General features: G+C 38.7%; 1 protein-coding gene across 13 annotated transcripts in view; it reads right to left on the bottom strand.

Moving 5' to 3' along the window:
- Positions 1 to 9317: 9317 nt before the first annotated feature.
- Positions 9318 to 22651, bottom strand: part of LOC137132570 (partitioning defective 3 homolog B-like) — a 200800-nt gene continuing 187466 nt past the window's right edge. For 8 of the 13 annotated variants that reach the window (XM_067515274.1, XM_067515271.1, XM_067515278.1 and 5 more), the window contains 3 exons: positions 14638 to 14853; positions 14341 to 14451; positions 9318 to 14128 (listed from right to left, as the gene is read on the bottom strand). In XM_067515274.1, the coding sequence (XP_067371375.1) occupies positions 14101 to 14128; positions 14341 to 14451; positions 14638 to 14853 (355 nt within the window). In that variant the 3' untranslated portion in view covers positions 9318 to 14100. Of the gene's footprint in view, positions 14129 to 14307; positions 14452 to 14637; positions 14854 to 15629; positions 15778 to 15807; positions 19535 to 22651 lie in introns of those variants that run through there. The other 5 variants (XM_067515277.1, XM_067515279.1, XM_067515283.1 and 2 more) reach the window with 3 other exon arrangements.

Raw genomic sequence — 22651 nt, 5'->3', positions numbered from 1 at the left:
GTTTAATGCTGCAGCCTTGCAATAAATATTTCCATTCAATAAGATTATAAATTTTCACTGTTATAAAATGTTTCTTATGGAGAGGAAAATTGCACAAAAAGAGGAGCAATTTCCCTTATATCTAAAAAATGACTCCTGTCTCATCTAAGAATTTTAGGAGAACAATATCAAACATGTCAGAAAAAACTAACACTAAAATGAGGCTTAATGAGAATCACAACTTTGTCTCTACATATTTCAGTGTACTGGTCAAAAAAAATGCTGACTTTAAATTTCTCACATATTAGCTGAACCATACGATCATACGAAGTCTTGTTTGTCTGGAATTTGGATGTTTCTCTGTTGGAAAGTGTCTCAAGGCAACATTTCAGTGTCCCACCGGCCAATGTCCCCTTTAAACCCTTGTCATGAACACTGCAGCTTAGTTTAAGGCAATCTGTGTTCTTGGTGAACCAGGTGAGCTGACAGGTGACACACTGTGGTTGGTGTAAAGTGGGCCAACTGGTCCAAGAAGGACCTGCTCTCCAGGTGCTCTTCCTCTCCAAACCACCTTCTGGATGTTGCTGACTTTCTCATTTGAAGGAACCTCTGATCAGACACACTGCCCCAGGAGCTGTACTTCGCCAAGACCTCAGGGGATGTGATGCACTCGTGGGAAACCAGAAAAACCTGAGGCAAGAGACAGAGAAGCAACATAATCCTCACAAACACAGAATGACTGCAGGGATAAATGGGCACAGCTAATTAATATGTATAACTGAAACGCTGCAGGATAAACTTCAACGTTTCACAGGGAAAGTTACTGTGAGTTTTGAGCTCAAACAGCAGGTGATGTTAGCAGAGGTAACCCGGTGTGTCCGGGCAGTTGCTGACATTAAGGTTAGCCAGGTAGCTGAGCAAAAGAGACTAGCTTTGGTAGCAGTGGTTTTCATCTCACCTCTCTCCCATGATGCCATTTCTAGCCCGGGTCTTTCTGACAGTGGAGACATGAAAACTGGCCTTTATTAAGGATAGAGTGGGCTACAGGTCCTTGCATGTTTTCCTTAGAGCTCTTAGGACTTCCTGGATGAGTCATCACTGTGCTTTTAGAATAATTCTGAAAAGTTGGCCATTTCTGGGAAGGTTCACTATTGTTCCAAGTCTCCTCCATTTTCAGTAGCTGTCACAGTAGGTCTGTGAAATCCTAAAGCTGGAGAAAATTGATTTAATTCAATTAGATTTATATAGTGGTAAATCACAACAAAGTCCACCCAAGGCACTTTTTATGCTGTAAGGTCAAGACCTTAGAGAGAAAACCATTATAAAGAAAACCCAGCAAACCCCCCTTTGAGCAAGTACTAGGTGACAGTACAGAGGAATAACTTTGTAATTAGACTAATGTATTTCAGATGGATGATATAGTTTTTAGTTGTAGAAACTAAAAGGGCAAATAGGCCTAGTTGGTATCACACATTTTACATTTTTGTTTATTGTGACGGTAGATCTAGTTTGATGATGTGAAACTCATTCCAAGCGTGTCCTTGCTCAGGCAAAATATAACTTAATCAAAAATGGTACAATATGTTAAATCAGTGTAACCTTTCACTTCAGTATGTGACACACAGTGCTTGACCCTCTCTGATTGGATAGAAGAGTGAGCCTCGCTCAAAAACCTTTCCAAGAGAAAATCTCTGTACCACTGACAGCGCTGTTCTATGAGTTGGTGTCATGGTAGGTGTCAACAGCACTTTACCACATTAAAGAACGTTGTATGTTTAAAGAAAAACGTATATACTACAGTATATTTTAAATCAAGGTTGCTGGTAAGGACACATATGGTACAAATAAAAAACACATTTATCATCCATCCTGAAAATCCACCTGTTTGTGAGTCATGTGGATTTTAACTTAAAGACTAAAAGGTCTGAATAAAGCAGAATCATTTGATATTCATTAGAGTTCATTTTGAAAATTCCCAAAGGTAAAGCTGTTAAAAAATGCTTGGCAAAAATTAAATCTCATAATTTGAGAATTGGCTTTAGATTAAATCCTCACTGTGAGGCATTATTGCTTGTTGCATGAATTTCTTATAAAACTAATAAAAGCAGACACATATGATAGATTGGTGGTCAAACTGCATAACACAGAGGAACATAAACAAGTGTGCAATATCCTTCTCTCGCCACTTATCTTCATCTTTCATTCCCCTGTCATCTCTGAGCTCTCTGTCCTTGTGTGCCCCTCTGCTGAACAAAAAACATCCCTCCTCTCTTCCTCTTCTGTAGTTTTCATTCTTTTCTCTGCTTTTCATCTCCCAATGTCTCCCTTTATGTGTCTGGAGTGCTTTGCTGTAGTATGTTGAGGCAGAAACATTCTTCCTATTTCACACATATCTAACCATTTCAGGGTTCTCTTTCAGTTCCTCACATCACTACAGGACATGCTGTTGGTCTCTTATCCCTTTTCAAACTTATGAAAACAACAGTCTCCACTTAAAGAAATTATGAGTGCATTGTGTTCACTTCAAATCACCAGTCCCGGATTAGAAACTAAACATGCATAGATTTCTGTGAGTTTATATATTCTCTCTCCAACTCTGCCTCCTCCTTCTCCCTTCCCTTGAGCCATTTGAATACAAATCCTCAACTACAGAGTCTATTAGCACAGACTGGGATTGTGTAAAGAGGGAGATGTATTTTTGGAAGATTATAATTGCTCGTGTCATGCTGGTCCCATCCCTGTGACTGACTGTAACTGACTGTGTGCTTTGGATGTGTGTGTATATGGGCTGGAAGCTCCCCACGGCTGTATGAACTGTCTGTGTGTGAAAGAGAAGGAGCAAAAGACAGAGACACAGTGTAACTCTAAGAGGACAGCTTTGAACTCAGTTAATCAAACAAAAACAAAAAAAAGTGTTTTCCCCCGTCTTTCTGTTCAGCGATATTGTTTTTCGAAGTAAAAGTGCGTGGGTGTGTGTTGTGCCCTGAACTGAGACTCCCAGGCAACCATCTTTAATGTCAGCATACAGGAACCTTTTTGTTTGTGGAGATTGTTTTAGTATGTAAAAAGCCTGGAAGTAAGTATTAACTTAGCTAAAGTCGCGGCAACTAAGTCCTCTAATGCTCGGTGGTGGACAAATTCCCCACAAAGGTGGGGCTTTGGCTTCAACCTTCTTCCTTTTCAGTTTGACTTGAGAGGACATCAGTCATCATGTTAGAGCACTGACTGTTAATGTCTTCAAAGATTAAATATGTGTGATCAATATTTGTTTAATTATAAAAGCTCAAAATAAAAACTCATGAAAGGAAATTATTTTTAAAAAGGTCAACTAATCTGAGCTAATGTTTTATTTCAAGCACACATTTATGAGATATTAACCAGACTTTGTTACAAAAGAAGAACGACAGGTTACAATAAAAACTGTGTTTAAGTAATTCAGGTGAAGTAGAACTCCAGTGAACATGTAGTGAACACATAAACACACATTTTTGCACAAATGAAGCATTACTCTTATTATGTCAATCCGAGATGCAAGAAGGCTAAAATCACAAAAACTCCATGTTGCACTGAAAGATCAGAGATTTTGGCAGACAAAAATCATTATGTGGGATCACTTTATTGATAAGATCCCAGATAATGATTTTTTTTGTCTGCCAAAATCTCTGTTTACCCTGCTCAGCATATTTACAGTGCATCCGGAAAGTTTTCACATCGCTTAACTTTTTCCACATTTTGTTATGTCACAGCCTTATTCCAAAATGGATCCGATTTATTATTTTCCTCAAACTTCTACAAACAATACTCCACAATGATGATGTGAAAATGTATTTGAAATCTTGCAAAATTACTACTTTACTGTAGGGACGGTATTGACCAGGTGGTGAGTGGTGCCTGGTTTCCTCCAGACATGACACTTGGCATTCAGGCCAAAGAGTTCAGTCTTTGTTTCATCAGACCGGAGAATTTTATTTCTCATGGTCTGAGAGTCCGTCAGGCGGGCTGTGATGTGCCTTTTACTGAGGCTTGGTTTCTGTCTGGCCACTCTACCATCTCAAGGATGATCACTGGAAACAGGATGCACCAGAGCTCATGTCAAAGGCAGTGAATACTTATGTACATTTGATTTTTTTCAGATGTTTATTTTTAATACATTTGCAAAGGTTTAAAACAAATTTCTGTCATGTTGTCATTATGGGGTGTGGGGAAGTGTGAGGAAAATAATAAATTTGATCCATTTTGCAATAAGGCTGTAACATAACAAAATGTGAAAAAAGTTAAGTGCTGTGAAAACTTTCTGGACGCACTGGGGATGTTACAAGTGCTGAAATAAAAAATGGAAGCATGTAAAAGGTTTGTTCTGTTTGGGAAAAAGAACCCTAACCTATAAACACACCCACTTAAAAATATGTTTTGAAAGGTCACCATACTATGTGTTTACCAGTGTTTTGGGGTGTATAACTACAGAATGGTCACCAGCTAATGTAGCTGCCTTTTTAAAGTTAAATGTCTTAAAATCTTTTAGGACCATTACCAACATGCAAAAGCAGGATTATTGGCTGACTAAAGCAACAGCATGCAATATTCATGTTATCAGACTCTATCTTTATCTAGGTTAACACTAGACATAACACAAAACAAAGGTAGAGAGATAAGGAATAACATGTAACAAAGTTCCTTGGTTCTGCTGTTCCTTTCAGTGTTGGTAGCAGGGCCCCTGCATGTTCAAACAATATTTTTTCAGGGACCCTTGTAGCAAAAGAAATAAAAAAATAAACCAGAATTTAAGGTGGAGTAGAAAGTGTGATTAAACCAAGTCTGCCTTAAAGAAAACCTCTCCTTAGCAAGCTTTTCAGTAAACTGTGGTTTCAACCCTCAGGGAAACATGTTGTCCATCTACTTAAGCTGAAATGAAAATGTTTTTTTTATGTTTTTCATTTACCTTTTGTCGTTGTGCTCTATACTGTAAATAGATTGACTTGACAAGTCAATTTCTGTTGTAATTAGTGAGGCTGGTCATTTCTGAGACTTGCTATTCTTTCCAGCTTATTCAGTTGTAATTGTTTTAGAAAACTAAATATTCTTCACAAAAAGCCTGAATTGTCAGATAAAACAATGCAAGTGCTGTCACGGCTGCTGAGTGACAGCTTCACAAATCCATATTTTCTTTCTTTAATTGAAATTTCATATTTGCTTTTGTGCAGAATTTGTTCCTTGACCACGGAGTCAGACTCATAATGATTTATTCACACTCGTGGAAAATTAAAATGTTTCCGTTTCCTGGAATGATTACAAAAGCAGAAATCAGATAACACAATCAGTTTTACCACATTATAGAACATAGTCAGAAAGGTTGTAAAGAGGCATGAGTGAAAAGAAATGTAAATAGTGATGAGGAAAAGCAAATACAAACTGATAAGAGAATCCTATAAATAAAAAGATTCCTTTTTGTTGTTTGTGACTTTGCTGAAGTGAAAAAGAAGAAAAACAGAAAAGCAGAGAACCACTGAGAAGAATAAACCGACTACCTTTTCTTTTTCGGAGAAAAGCAGCAGTAGTTGTGTTTTCTCTCCTCGTGTCGATCCACTCTCTGATGTCAGTTCTCCTTTCACAATAAACACTGTAGCATGGAAGGATTAGGTTTGTGTTTTCTGAAAAAGTAGAACAACCGTCCAGGTGTTGGATTGTATATGTACAAACATTGGGGTGAGAACTATATTTCCAAAAGAAATAACCATAGTGCAGCTGCAGCTCAGTGTAAATCTTAGAGGTACTTCAAGGTGCAGGAATTGCATTTAAGTCATTTTTATACTGAACAAATGGCACAAAACAGATGCCCAGTGATGCTACAATGGCTGTAGAAACACTTTCTGCACACTTTATTGCAGAGGTGTCGAACTATCCCTGGACTACTTGGATCAGGTGTTTAATCAATAAAAAGCGTGAAGATAAGGGTTGTGCAGCGATAGCCGGAAAACAAGCAGAGCTACGGTCCTCTGGGCCCAGGGTTTGACACTCCTGCTATTGTATATTCCCATAATCCCATATTTGCAAATAAATCCAAACTTAATAACCCAGAATGATAGTAAAATCACGTTAAGTCGGAATGTCCTGAGCTCTAGACACAGGTTATTCATCGATGTTGGCCTACCAGCCAGAGAGGTGGTAATCTGTCATTAAAAAGGGTATTTCACATTTGGAGGAGCTGTTTCTAAAGTTATAAATTAGGTTTTAGTTATGGTAAGAAATATGTGGTATATGTGGTAAAACAGTCTTTTTGTGTCTACTTGAATCCTCATTATTGTGTTTTACTCTCTGATATGTTTCACAGAGTGATTGTGTTGTGCTTATTGGTAACAACTGACGGTTCTCTTCTGTTCAGGAAATCTCAGGTTGAACTCAAAGTATGGGACAATGCTGGAGAGCAGCCAAGCGCAGCAGCATAAACACACACACACAGACACACACACACACAGAATTCCCACCCAGCCTGGCCCTGTAATGTGGATCAATTCTGGCACACTAAGCACAAAGCTCGGCCTGTCACTCTGGCCTTCTCTGCGTCTGCGGCCTGAAGGATCGAGCTACAGAGACAGCATGAGTTTGTTTGCTAGCAAGATGCCTCAAGGTTACCAGTGGATTGGAGTATGTGTGTGTGTGTGGGAAAGAAAGAGAGAGAGAGACGGGAAAAGGGGAAACAGCTGCCAGTGGAGTTTACCACAAGTCATTACTGTGCACAGGGGACAGAGGAAATGTAATTTTACACACAAACACTTAATAGGACAAACTCAGTGTTCTTAATACACTGAGTTTGAGTGATCAACGCTTCCGACGCTTTTTAGATGTGGCCACTGACATATTGTATTCACGGTACATTTTAAAGACTTCTTTGTAATGTACTAGATATTCTTGATAAATCATTTAAACAAAAGCATTTGAAAGGAATAAAGGAGCCTTTAGTTGAACGAGTCAAAACCTTCAGACCTACAAACTGGTTCCTACACACATAATATAGCTGTGTTTTAAGGTGCTGTAAATAAAAGAGGTTGGGAACTATAACAGAACATTCGTATCACTGAATAAAACCAAAACAGACAAAGTAAAGTAAAAATCTAAAAAAAAGCATTGATCTGTCTTTAAAAAATGTCTGTGTTTAAAACACTTCCACTTTGCTGTTTTGACAAAATCACACAAATCTTTGAAACAACACAAACCTAAGTATAGTATTTCCTTCATTTTGCTGAAAAGGGCTGAGTGGAATTATAAAATCGGATGATTTAATGGCAATCTGACATTTTGCCTGTGCATGACTTCTGCATGCCAGAGATGATTTATACAGAACTGAACCGCACAATCAGTCAATGATTATTTGAACTTGCTTAAGTTCCAAAGGCAACAGACGCTGTGTTAAATATGTATTAACATAATTAAAACAAATGTGTGTGACTGTGTCTCAAAACTATTGGGAAAAAAAGTGATATGTGCTTGTCACACTTGAATCATGAGTCCTTAATTTACAAGATTGTAAATTGACAATAATTAATGAGGATTTTGGTGGGTCTGGCAGTTCCAAGGGCAGCCTTCAAAACAGTGCGTACATGAAAAACAATCAGAAGTCATGGGAACAAAAAGCAGGCTGCCAGGCTGACAATAATAGCTACAACTGAACAATACCTTGGCAAGCAGACACACACACACACACACATACACAAACTGGCAGCCACTCATAATAAGAAATCCTAATTGCAATGGCTTCCAATACTTATTAAAACTGCTAATAATAACTGCTAATAATTACAGTGTGTCAAACCTGCCCTGGGAGGGAGGTTGGAGCAATTACACACCCAGTCAGTCAGTGACTACTTCATACAGCCAGTGAGGGAGTCAACAAGATTGCTTGACAGTGTCTCAAACAGAGCATCAGTCAAACATGTTACGGCACAAGGCCACTCTCTCGCTACTCTGTCACTAAACTAGCAAGTCTGTAAAAGCTGCGTTAAGGGCAGTAAGCTGTGATGGAATCTAGACGGACTCTAAGTTTTAACAGATGTCTGTCCCCACTTAGATTCTACTGTGTGTAGTGATGAGTGTAGACTTGATGGTGTAAAATTGAAGAGGTTATATCTGTTGTTACTGATTATCAAGCTGCTGCATACTGTACTTACACTGGACAGCAAGTCAAACATTTACTTTTTTTTCGATTGCCAGGTCTAAGTTTAGTGAGAACCATTAAGACTTGTGTCCACAGAAAGATTAAGCAAAATGCAACAGTAATCTAAAAGCTGATGAAAGGTGCCTGGATCTGCAGAGTGCAGCAAGGATCCTCGGTGAGATCATCAGTAAGTTTATTTTAATAGTGGAATCATCATAACTTTTAATTTCTCTTCTCTGATATCTGCTTTTAAAAATATATATATATGGACATAAATGTTTGCCAGTTAGACCAGTGGTGCCGTCCTTCCACGCACTTTTCATTTACTCGATTTCAGTGGTACATTTGATCCAGAGAGAAGAGTCCAGAAGTACACTGCAATTAATCTCTAACTAATTTAAGTTCTGACCTGCATTAACACAAACACCAGGACTTAAATAGGCATTATAATCAGACTATTGAATGTTGGAAACACACACACACACACACACTTTGTGGATCCATATTGAACACTGCGCAAAATGAACCTTGGCAGTGACTCAGGAGAATTTAATTACTTCCCTTTCCTTCTCCCCATTGGCTGAGAGGTCTGGGGTATGCTAATTAAGCTTTGACTGATAAAACATTCCCTTGGCCTCTGTGTCTCATTATAACTAACTTCTCTGGCTGCAGCCAGCACCCATAGTGTCTGATAAATAAGAAAGCACCTTAAGCCACAGACTGTGACTAAATGTTTATTAATAGGGGGGGATATGACCTAGCAGTCCGATGGCACCATGCCAGAAAAAAACTTAAAAAAAAACTTTGTGCTGCAATCAGTGTACCTTATCTCTTCTTTCTAATTGATAATTAGTCTTGCATTAATTTGAGGCCAACATCTATCTCTTATCACAAAGGTACAATTTATCAGCTGCTTAAATGATGGGCTAAATTGGGATGGCAAAGTTAATCATTCACCTTGCAGGGTATGGGGGACATGAGGGAAACGATTTCTCCTGACTCATATTTAATTAACCTTAACAGATGTGCTGGGCACGCAGTGCAGCTGAAAATATTACCACGTCTGAAATATGAAAGAAATGACATCTTCGACAAAACGTGTTTGAAAATGAATATTTTAATGCAAAATGGATTTTCTATACATAAATAGGACATGTAGGAAAATAATCATTGCTATTATAAGACAAGATTGTTTTTTTTTTTTTTTCATTTTGTTTTGTTTCGATTTTTTTGATACAGGTCATGAAATAAAAACGTATACTTCTAAGACAGAGAGGTTATTTAGTTGGTTCCTTCACACACTGCTCTCTGTGAATGGAGAAACAGGAGTCCCAGAGAGTTTTGTTTAGTACCTTCATCTTGTGCAACTCATATTGTACTGCCACAGAGCCATGTTTACAGGGTGTTTGATATGTGTAACCATGCTACACAAAGTGTCACAATGGTTGGCTGTTTTTATTCTTAGTTTCTGAGAAAAGCAGTTCAAATACAGTTCACTATTTAAATTTTAATTACACAAACACAACTTGAGTTGAATTTTGGGAAGAAAAAAATGACCCGAATGATGCAGCGTACCGCTTTCATGCAGTAGCATGGAAACAACAGCCAAACGCACTGTGGCTCTGGCACATCCAACCCACAACACCAACTATTATTAAAAAGAAATACATAGAAAATAAATGCTTGTGGAGAGTTACGTACATGTTAATTGCGTGCTAATATTAAAAGCGTCACAAAAATACACATTCATTTAAAGTTCACATCTCATAATGATAGTTTCATATTGTATATTGGGCTTCACCAGGCATTGAGCCAGTATTCAGACACAGTTAAGAAAACTTTCTGGTTATTTTGTCTATTTTTGAAATGATGAGACCAAAATCACCCACATAACCATCCAGATCATTTTCTCTGGTGCTCTGTGCTCGGTCTTTAACACACCATTACACCAAATTAGATATGATTATCTAAAGTAATAAAACTGACCTTTGGCAATGAACAGAGCTCATCTTTGGGATATCAGCAACAGATTTACACATCCTAAACTCAGCAGTGTGGATTATTATCAGTAATTTCTCATCACCCAGTGAGCTTACAACAACACGTTATACTGTTTAACCTGGATTTAAACATTTAACACATTCATTGATTATTTAGAATGACATTTACAACCCAACTACTATTGACTTTTTGACCAAGTTTGAGTCCTGTGTTTGAGTTGATGCTCTGCAAATTTGTCATTTTCTAAATTACTCGACACCCCAATCTGAATCTGAAGCACATTATTGTGACTCTTTAAACAGAAGAAGGTGAATAAGAAAAATCATGTTTGTTTGTTTTTTTAAATAATGATGGAGATTGGATGTTAGAAGATTGACAAGCAGTGCCAAGAAAATATCTTAGGAAAGAGCCCATGCAGGCGATGAAGACAACATGTCTGTCATGAAACAAGCTCTTTGGTGCACTCGCAAAATTGCAACGTGAAACCAAAAGGAACACAATCACATGCATACAACTGAACGAAAGCATGAACCATGGTTTGGACCTTAGTTTTTTGGTCTTAAAATGCCACTGGACAACGATGAAGGTCTACAGCACAAACAAGTAAAGTAATTCAGGTTGCAGGTAGACCAAAAATAAGTAAAGCCAATTAATTTTTGGTAATTTAGGGTCTGCATGGGGATTGGTGAAAATTTGATTATAAAATTACTGTAAACGACTCATTTCTTAAGTGGGAACCTTCTTTCTGCTAAATTCGTACTGAATAAAGAGCGACAGATCTAAAGAGGCGTGTGAATTATTTTGTTGTTTCTCAATACTTGACAGGGAAGTGGACCCCCAGGCCAACGTCCAATACATGTGTTCTATCAGTGTCCGTATCTAAAAGTCTGATTTCCATAGTGCTGTTGAAAAGTGATAATAGCATGAAATAGATAAATATATTTAAGTAATTCCCAAAGTTACTGCATTGAGTGAGTTCAAGCCCACTCCTGTAATCTCCCTCCTACTGCAGAATGACTGCCGCCCAATGTTTGATGAACTTTCATCCTTTCCTCCGCTCTTTTCTTCTTAAATCAAACTAGTCTGAACCACAAAGGAGTTAGGGGCCTTGCACTACATCTCTTTTTACCATCTCCTCCACCTCCGTCAATCAATACCTTAAATCCATTACTCATATCTTTGATTCCTCCTGAAATCCCTCTTTGTTTTTTTACATGCTTTTGTTTCATTTCTTCTTCTATGCTTCTCTACCGATCCGTCACTTCTATTCTGTCACTTCTTTTGTTTAAACACTTTAAAACCATCCTTTCTTCCTGCCTCCCGACCTGCTTTCCCTTGTCTAATCAAGATCCTCTAAGAAACAAGCAAATGAAATGGTTTTTGAGACAGTGTCTACTTCAGTCTTTTGCATGGGTTTTAGTTGAATTACTCTCCACATTCACTTTAGTGGCATTGTATCCTCTGTCTGAGTAATATATTCACCACTTCTTGAAATCTAATTTTAAACATTTAATATCCATTGAAATGAACATTGCAGAGCTTTGTAGAATAAAACGCAGAAACAAGCCCGACTCCAACTCTTAGTTACGCTTAATTGATGGTTTGGTAAGTGGCTAAATGGATACATACTATGGTGCAGCACTGAGAAGAGCACTCTGAAGCCCAGTTCATGTTTCAACAGGACTTGTGTGCACTTCAACACATCGTGACGCCTACGCCATCAGGTCACAGAGGTGTGCAATGAACACCCTTAACAGCCAAACAGTACATGGCATACACACACTCACAACACACAGAGAAAAAGGCTGGTACGTGACACAAAGTGAAAGTGAGCTCTGTAACTGGTCAGTTAAAGCCTTTTCTATCTGCTTTGCTTCTTCTGTAAGGGTTAAGTAACTCTGCTCCAGAAGATTCAGCTTGAAAATAACACAACATACGTACAAGCACTAGTACAAGTTAGTACATTTTAGTGGTTTGATGTATCAAATGAAACTACTCATTCCACCATCACTGGGGCTTTGTTTATTTTTTATTGTCGTTTATTAACTGTGCTTATTCTAGATAATATAGCTGTATTAATGAGTAGACAATTTAAAACAAATTAGCTGTGTCTCAATTTAGGGAACGCATCCTTCAAAGGCTCCTTTTGAAGACGAACTGCTTTACATCATCACAACAAGGCTCCTTCAATTGCGGCCTTCATTCATCTGGCATCTACCTCCCAATGAAGTCTTTAGTGGGTGGATTGTTTGGGGTGGAACCTTTCCCAAGATTCATCATGCGCAGACAAGACAGCAGCTTTAGAGTCTGAGGATTTCACCAACACAAATTTGATAAAACAAAGGGGCTTTAAAAACACACGTTTTTCAGAAAAAGGTTTTTTAGCTGCTAGGCTGCCCACATCCAACCAGGAAAGGCTTGTGCCAATAACTGTCAAAACCGTCTCAAAGACCACCTCTTTCAAAGGATGTAACCCCTGAACTGAGACACCGCTGTACTGCTTGCATGTTGTTACTAGCATTCTAATGAAGGTGGCTTTTTGCTTGAAACTAAAGCTTACTGTATCTTTAAATCTGATATCTGACAGAAAACCACACAAAGAGCAGAAACTCCAGTCATGGTGGAATGTTCAACAAACACAGGTTGAATCCATATATCAAATACTGTCACAGCGGCTGTCAAAATATAAGCGGAGAAGTTAAACAGACAATCATTTGGAGGTCACTTTAAATATAGTGAAATATTCAAAGAGTAAGGGGAGTCCAGTAACAGGAATGGGTCAAGAAATTGGAAAGAGTGCGATAGTGAGATCTACTACTTCTACAGTGTGGTTTGAAATGTTATCCTGGGATAATTTTATTCCAGGCAGTTTCAGACTCAAATTATATCTATACTAAATGTATTTAAAGTCCTCCCTGCTCAGAAACATGAATTGAAAAAAATAAAAGGCAATCAAACCATTATTAAAATCATATTATTACACTAAAAGACAAGTCATACAGTGCTCTACTTTTCTATATCACACTGCAATTATTAAAACATTTCCATGATTCATTGAGAAAACAAAACATGATCATCGCTCATTAATCACGAGGACAAAATGTGGACTCATTAGGACTGGTATAGTGACATTCTCCCCTTTTGGCAACATCTGCCACTTTTAGAGTTATGATCTTATGTTTCAGCAGCTGTCACTGACAGAGCAAACAATGATATCTTCAGTCTAACTCGTTGCTATTCACACAATTTTGGAACACAGGATAATTTTGCCTTTTTTCATTATGTTCTACATCTCAACTCACTCTTGTGAGGAGATTTAAAGCCCTACAATCACAGTTTTGTAAACATGAGCTGCGTTAATCTCGAGCATTAATTTGGCTTTATCACACAAAAGTCATAACACTGAGATTTATTACTTATGAACATAAATGGCCACACAACTAAAATTAACATGGTACAACTGCACATTACTATTTTATTTTATATCCTGTTGGTGAAGCAGCAGTAGTAAAACCACAAGGTATAATATGAGTGTGTGTGAAGCTCTACAAATGTTTTTACTGGCTTTATTCAAATGGATTCAATTACTTCTCTGCCTGTGACTGATTCTTGAAAGAGACACAGTAATCAGAGAAAAGTAAAAAACCTGCTAATTGTATACTCTGAAAAGGCTTAAAACAATTTAAATGACTTCAAACAACAAGGTGTTATGAACTGTACCCAGTAACTCTATGATTAACACCCTTTAGCTTCCTTCACTGTGTATTAACATATGCTTCAAACAGTGTAGACAATGTTAGATAATGACTGTGATTCACATCACACTGTAGCAGGTTACTTTGGGGTACAGAAAGTGGAAGAGCTGCCCGATCTGCTTTTCATCTCTGGATCGGATTTATCTACACAGCTGCAGTCATGGCATTCTTCTGTTTTGCGTTGGTTTGCTGACGCTGTCCTTCTCCGTCCCCAGTTTAGCCATATTGGTCTGAACTGGGATGCCTGGAAACAGTCAAACATGTTCTCAGCTTTGTTAGCTCTTATGTTAAAGGTAATATTTGGATCAAAGATGTAGGTATATTTCAATCACTGGGTTAGATGTGAACATAATGCTTTGTCTATTAGTTACAGAATGTATTTCAAAACGCTTTACAGGAAACAAAGAGGATCTCAGAATTTACCTGGGATGGTCCTTATCCAGAAATCGGTCCTACCTGTAGCCTCCACCCGCAGTTCCACGTGTCATTGTGTCATACCGTAGTCCACGAAGAGGAGGGGTAGGAGACGGTGGTACATCCTGCCGCAAGGGTCCTCTCTGATGAGAGCTAGGAGCAGAAGACATAAGAACACTAACAGTGGAAAAACAAGGCAATGAAGCAAGTAAATCTGATCAACTATCAAGTGCAGAGACAGAACTCTGTTTACTCTATAAATCTGATTCATGCTTGAGGTTATCTGTGGACAGCATGAATTGCTGTACATGTATAGCTATTTCATAGCATTTTAATTACCTTGGGTGGGGGTAGTGACCAGGGTCAAGGCCGCGAGGGTCACCTGGCCGTGAATAGGGCTGACCAGGGGGGTAGCCAGAGTAAGACGGATTAGCCTGGGACTTGGGGTTAGGGTAAGAGGGGGACTGAGGGTATCCCTGCTGGGGCTGAGGTGGTCCAGGATAGTGACCAACCCAGGGCTGCATGGGGTACTCAGATGGATCCAGTGGACCTCGTCTAGAGAAAAGCACAATTTAAAAACAAATGGTGCCTAATGAAAACACAATGTTTTAAGCAATTCGAAAAGTTACTTCCTAGTGCAAACATGATGTTTGTTGTTTTTGCTTGGTTTGGGATGTTACTTTCATGTCTTTTTCCAAGAAAATATCAGTCAGTTTGAATCCTGCACTTCAAGCCAGTTTCTCTGGTTAATCTGTCAACTAAATGACTCAAATATTCATGAAAATCTGCTAAAACTATTTTGTTTTGAACTTGAGAGGAAAGTGAAAGACAGGGAGCCAACAGCCTGTATCAGGCAAAGACCACATAGCAACAGTATATTAGTGACATGTGACAGTAGGCTAAGGCTCAGTTAACACACACACACACACACACACACAGCTGTGGTAATCCAATACAGTCTTGTTAATATTATTGATGTCTTGTGGCCAGTGGAAAGCAAGTACACCAACATGTGCTTTCCTCACATCTAAATATATCAGGTTTCTACGCATGTATATTTCCATTTGTTACCTTCTATTCCCCCTTAATGCATTTAAAATTTTGTCTCACATACATTATGCAATCTATTTTAGAATGCAAAAATATACAGAGTTTTTGGGACTTTTTTCAATTTCAATTCAACTTTATTTATATAGCGCCAATTCACAAAAAAGTCATCTCAAAGCACTTTACAGAATAAAGTCAAGACTATAAAGATGTATAGAGAGAACCCAACAAATCCCCCTTGAGCAAGCCCTAGGCCTCCAGAGACCTCCAGCAGAACCAGGCTCAGGGTGGGCGGCCATCTGCCTTGACCGGTTGGGGTGAGTGGAAAGTGAAGAGAAAAGCAAAAAGCAAAAGCAACAACAAAGCATTGGACAGGTTGGTAGGACCAGTAGCTGTACACTGGAAAACACACAGCTTCAAAGCTGGGGACACCTGGAGTAAGGGACAGAGAGAGGGAGACAGAGAAGGAAAAAGACAAGTACCGGAGAAAACATACATACAGAGTTAATGTCATACAGTGGTGACAATTGCGGGGTGAGAGGAGAGAGGGTCAAGAGGAGGAAAGGAGCTCAGGACATCGGGGGGTGGGTCCCCCAGCAGTCTAAGCCTATAGCAGTATAACTATAACTAACTATAAGCTTTATTAAAGAGGAAGGTTTTAAGCCTAGACTTAAAAGTAGAGGGGTTGTCTGCTTCCCGAATCTGAACTGGGAGCTGGTTCCACAGGAGAGGAGCTTGATAGCTAAAGGCTCTACCTCCCATTCTACCTTTGGAAATTCTGGGAATCCAAAGTAGGCCTGCATTCTGAGATTGAAGTGGTCTACTGGGATGATATGGTGCTATGAGGTCTTTTAGATATGATAGAGGCTGACCATTCAGAGCTTTATATGTAAGAAGCAGGGCTTTACTTGTGATTTGATTTAATTGTGTTAAAATGTGTTTAAGGCAAAATCATGTTACTTGCACTGAGGGCCAACACGTATCACTAATGCATACTGAGTGGATGGGTCTACATGAACCAATCACAGAGTTGACCTGTTGCATGTTGCCTGGAGATAATGTGAACGTGCACACAATGATGGAGAGAGAATGACTGAATCAAACGCTGATTTATACATAAACACTTGCACCAAAGATTACAAAAACACACACAGAATGCTGGTGGCCTTGAAAATGACAACTGCATCTGGCAATTTGGGTGGTCAGCAGTGAGAAGTGTCTATATAACTACATGCCCATCATACTTGGGGTGTCTGGCTCTTTCCCTACTGGCTCCATATCTGCATGAGTGTGTGTGTGTGTGTGCGCATGAGCACATTTAATTTCTGCTTAACACTCAGCTCTTCTCTCAACCTATCTGTCATCTGTCTTCTGGTTTTTGACTTACTCTGCGACACTTATTGTAAGTCAATGTGGAGAAGCATATCAGCTACATGTCTCAAATGTCTCTGTCCCTCATAGCTGCAGCCGTTTCGTCTACTTCTCGACTGCTGGAAGAGCCTACCAACACGACAGTCTGCCAGCTGCCCCGTCTGTGCATGCGTCTGCCTGCCTCTCTCTCGTTTTAGACATTTTATGACTACGAGTCATCCTGCCAGTCTGCAGCCTGTAGTCTGAGCCTGTGTACCTATGCCCGTATCGCTCAGTCAAGCTGTCACTCAGTATTTAGGCCTTGGCAACAATGTCACAGAGAGAAATGAAGAGGTGAAAGCACTTTTGCTTTTACATCATCATCAGTAGATTGTGTGAAAAGATAATTTTATTATACATTGTTATCATATTAATTTTTTTATTGGTTTGCCAAATTAGGATAAAAGACGTCACAATTTTTAAACAACGTGTAACAAAAAAAACAAACCGGTGATGGGACAATGCGGCGAAGCATGATGGGCCAGTGGGCCATGAGATATAAGATTAGACAAGCTGAACATGGGAAGAATAATAAAAGGGCGACTTTAGTAGGATGGTGGAAAATTACAAGAGTGAATTGGTAAAGGGAAGGAGCCATGTGGCGTAAGGAAGAAGTAAACAAGATCAAGAAGCATCAAAGAGTGAAAGGCTGGTGTTTTGTTCAAGTGGCTGTGGCACATCAGATGCATAAAAAAAAGGTGGAAGTCTGATTCCAACTCACTACTTAAATTTCTCTCTCATCTCTCTTTTTCAGTGATTAAAGTCAGTGAGTAATGAATTTGTATTTGTTGCTTAGTTGTGGCCTGTTGAGATTACAATGCAGGCCAAAGCTCCATCACGCCTGCTGGCAGCCAAACAGTGATCTAATGGAATTAAATGGGCAAACATGTAGTAAATATAGACAAATAAGTGGATCTCTGGGAGGACTGTGATGTAACAGGTGCTGGGTAAGATGTGGAATCAGAATCCGAATTACAATCCAATTTATTGACCAACTAGGCTAATAGATACAAGGAATTAGCTTCAGGTCATTGGTAGCTCAGTAGGACATGGTCTTAACAGAGTAAACAGAGACAATATATCAATGACAGTTGCAGACAAAAAAGAGTAACAGCTACGTACAACATGAATTGTTTAACAACTTATAAAATAAACCTTTTTACTAGAACTTACGGTTGTCTGCTGACATATCTATGAATGAAAAAAGTTTATAGAAGCTGGATCTTCATGACTGACGTTACCTCTTGAGCCACATCAACTCTAAAAAAAAAAATATTGCAGTCTGTCCTATTCTGGTTTTGTGGCTGCTCTTGGAAGCCAAGAACTTGAAAGTTTCCACAGTTGACACAGAGCTGTGATGATATGATGAGGGGGGGCAGTGTGAGGGGGGCTCCTCTTGAAATTCACTGTGATCTTTAGTGTTGAGCAGATTCAGCTCCAGGTTTTTCTGACTGCACCGCAGGGTCTGCCATTCAACCTCCCATCAGTATGAGTACTCGTCACCATCTCGAATGTGTTGTCTGCACACTTTAGGAGCTTGGCAGTGGGGTCACTGGAAGTGCAGTCATTTGTGTACAAGGGGAAGAGCAGAGGAGAGCCGAAACTACCCTGGGGGTCGTTGGGGCTGGTATACTGTGAGCAGGCTGTAACTCTCCCAATCATCACCTGCTGTGTTTTGTTGGACAGGAAAATGGTGATCAACTGACAGATGGAGGGGGATATGGAGAGCTGGGGAGTTTGGAGGATGAGATTTCTTGAATGATGGTGTTGAACACCAAGTCCACAAACAAAACCCAAGCACTGAGGTGTTCCAGGATGTAATTCAGTCCAAAGTTAAGTGCATCATCTACTGACCTGTTTGTCCTGCAGGCAGGTGGTTTAACACTATTCATTCAAAGGATTTCATGACCACAGTAGTCAGAGCAATGCGCCTGTAGTCATTTATAGTCATGAGTTTGAATGTTTTGTGTGCCAAACACCCTCAGAACATACAAAAAACTGATTAAAAAGAAAAATTATTTTCTTCTTTTTATTTTCTGCCCCAATTATATTGTGCTGACATGATTAACCAGTCAATGTAATAAAAAAATATTAGTTGCAAGCAAATATAAAAATGGAATAAACATGCCTACCATATGGAAACAAGATGTGAAATCTGCTGGTTTTCATTGTTTTGAGCCAATATTAGAGATTATCTTTAGGTTTTAGAATACTGACTGGACAAAATATGACATTAAAAAATCACTCTGGGTATTTCTCTCTTTAATGGCATTTCACAAACTGAATTTAACTTATCAAAAGTTGACATTAATAATGAAATAAATTGTAAGTTGCAGGACTAGAATCTTATGATTTTTCATTTTGGGAATGGAGTAGAAGTCCTGTGGGAATCTTTTGGGAATCCACTGTAAATCCGGTGGCAAGTTTGGAATTCTCCCTCCAGGAACCCAGTGAGCACTGCACAGCAGCTGGGGATTATGGCTAATAAGGATGGAACCCATTACTGGTGTGCGTGCACACACACACACACACACACACACACACAAGAATAAGTCTACAGTAGGAAAATGTATAAATACAAAGAGAAAGGAGGAGAACCTAATGTTTACCATAAACACACACACACACACACACACGCACACACACGCACACACAGGAAACCTTTGCTTAAACGCAGTGCTAGTTCCTAATCATTCCCTCCCTAACCATACATGCTCTGGAGGAGGCAAATTGGCACACAGCTGGAGAGGAGTTAAGACCAAATGAGGAGGCTGGTGGTCTGTGTGTGTGAGACAGACAGAAAGAAAGAGAGAAACAGATGTAATGAATGAGAACAAATTTCTGGCACATGGAAAAACTTGTTAAGCATAATTGCGAGAGTAATCAAACCAAAGTGAAAAAACTGAAATCACTCCGACCAGAACAGAAACGGCATTGAAGAGTCAGTTACATGAGAAACCTAACTACTAAAAACCTGTTTAGGCTTAACTTTTATAATATTATTAGTTCAGTAAATAGTGCATTCAAACATTGGAAAGGATAATTGGAAAGACTTTTCTTCAGGTCTGACAGTAATTGAGAGTAACGTGAGCCTTTCTAATTCCCAGATATTTAAGGGATTTCTGATGGATTTCAGGAGAAAACAAGGACTTGTTATATGTCCTCTGCACCTGCCCCTTTCTCTCATAAACACACACATACACACTTTCACTTATGGTTTCTAAAAAGGCTGGGTACAGCTGTTAGTGTGGAAAACTACATGCACACACGCACACACACACACATACATATTCACAGCCATCTATCATTCCAGCCTGTCTAAGGAGGGCACAAATATCTTTACGAAAGAAAGACAAGACGTAGCATTGTGACATAGCACATTAAAAAACTCCTGAGAACCAATGACAGCCACATTGCAGATGGATTGTCTCAATAAAAGCAAACACAAAAAGCACAAACACAAACACCACCACCTCAAAATGAGAACACTGGAGAAGTTTAAGATGAGAGGGGGAGGGTAGTAGGTGAAACAAGGGGGGCAGTGGGGTAGTAAAGAATGATATTTAAATTGAGTGGTAGATGAGTGAAGGAGATAAACTACTGCATCTTTAATTTAGTTATGTTCTTTATGAGTCTTTACAGAGCTGAGTCCTCACCTTGTTGTGTTGAAATCCATTTAAAACAGATTTTAGGTTTGAGGACGGGAAAGTAGTTCATATATTCAAATTACATTCAACAGTGTCAGATTCTTTGTCAATGAGAGTCACGATATTTTGACAGTCTGTAATAAAACAGATTAATAGCTCAAATTGTTTCACAACTGCTGTCGTAATGTCATTTTGTGAGCCACAGTGAAAATGAAGCTGCTGTGATGTAATGTCCCTGGAGTTAAACTAACTTTAACTTAGTTTCATCTTCCTAATGTGATACTTCATTATGAAGTTTTAATCACAGAGGCATCACAGTCACCAAACAATGAGGCAATAAAATCTTAAGTGAAAAATAATGAAGGGTGGAGAAATAGTTTATCTTCCATACAAGGAAGGGTAGAAAAGGACAAGAAAATCTTTATGTAGAAGGACCGTACTGGAATAAAAATGAAAGCAGCGTCACGACTTAGGGTTCTAGCAAATTACATTTAATGTTGGTTTTGAACTGCTTAGAGTAGCGTCCAGTGCATCAATGTACTGTAAATTATGGCATTAAATTAGTTCTGAAAGAAAAGCCTCATCAAAATCCTCTGGTAAGAAAATACTGTAGGCAAAAGTGATCAAGAAATAATGGACCTAATCTATGAATCTAATGGGCCAGTCAATAGTCAAAAGTATCATTACTATGAACAAATGCTGGACTAAAACACGCGCACACATGCAAACACACAGTATCTGCACAGTAAATCAAATACAGTTCCAATTTTCATGTATGTGGTTTTATTATGAATAAAGTAGAGCTTTAAAAAGTTGTTGTTGGTCATTTATATGATGCAAAGTGCTTTAAAATCTTCAACATGATATCATCTGATCCCTCAGGCTTTTGCAAGATCTAATTACATATTCACGTTGTTCTTCATTAGCATGTCTAACACAATGAGTCAACACATGAAACGAGAGGTGCCAGGGTATTGATATAATACCTTATACCTTCTAATACCTATATAACAGTGGTGGCAGAAAATTAAATGTGAGTAAAAAACTAAACAAAACTGAAATATAAAAATATAAACACCAAATACCTGATTTTCAGAGGCAGGCAGCTAATATTTCCAGCCGCAAGCAGGGAAGTAAGGCTTTCAAAAGCTTTCAGAGTAATTGGCAGTTGTCTTTGTTTGACTTAGTACAATCACTCTAAGCTGCTGTGTGAGCACACTGCACAGGTACAGTATATACGGCATCTGGAGCAGTCTTAAGTGTGGAAAGTGTTCTTAACAGAACAGAGCCAACTCATTAAGAGTGATGCCTGAAAGTTTTTTGTTTTATTATGAGAAGCCCAATAAGACACTAAGCTGTTTAACTACTTATGGTTACTTATGTGTGTGTGTGTGTGTGTGTGTGTGTGTGTGTGTGTGTGTGTGTGTGTGTGTGTGTGGCAGAGATGGTATGCTGTTGGTTCAGCTGTCAATGTGGTTTGGTTTGGAGCTTGTACGTGTGTGTGTGTGAGGGGCACTGAAACCTCTATTGACTCCTGACCTCTTGAAATCACATGACACTGTCAAATCCCAGCAAACACTTAGAAGAGGGGGGCAAAGGTTAAGCAAGGGAATCAGGCAGGATTAGATGGCATACCAAATCCATAGACATAACATTCAGACCCTCAGTATCATCTGATAAAGCTAACAACTGATTGGTCAAAAGTAGGGTGAGGGGCAATTCTAAAACTTTAATGGATGTTAAGCTTAATTTTTTTTTTCACATACATCAATGGTGTGGGTTAGATTATACAGTAGATTTGTTAAGGAGAATTACGTGCCTTGTTGCACTAGTAACTGCTATTGCACCTGTAAAACCTTCAATTAATGGACCATGCTGTTCCCAAAGTGAATGTTTTAAGCTGAATTTTGAAGTGAAAAGCCTCTAAAATTATCTTAGATACTGTGACTACATACATACTAAAAGTGTGAGGCCAGAGATACATTTTGACCTCTAGGCAACTTCACAAACCTATGATCCACAGAAGACATAACGCTACACTGTTGTCCATATAATACAGGATAGAGCCAGTTAATTTATGACAATGTTATTTGTTTTAATTATAATCTCTGAATTTATTGGTTGCAGAAAAACAATACTTTAATGTATTACATTGTACACTAGCTTAAAATATGATAATTTTTAGATCTGGTCTAGTTTGAATTGAATCAATTTTGAATCAGATATTAGTTTCTTTTATAACAACCATC

Source organism: Channa argus, chromosome 9 (assembly GCF_033026475.1).
Source record: "Channa argus isolate prfri chromosome 9, Channa argus male v1.0, whole genome shotgun sequence".
Lineage (NCBI taxonomy): Eukaryota > Metazoa > Chordata > Actinopteri > Anabantiformes > Channidae > Channa > Channa argus.
This window is presented reverse-complemented; position numbering and strand designations above follow the sequence as displayed.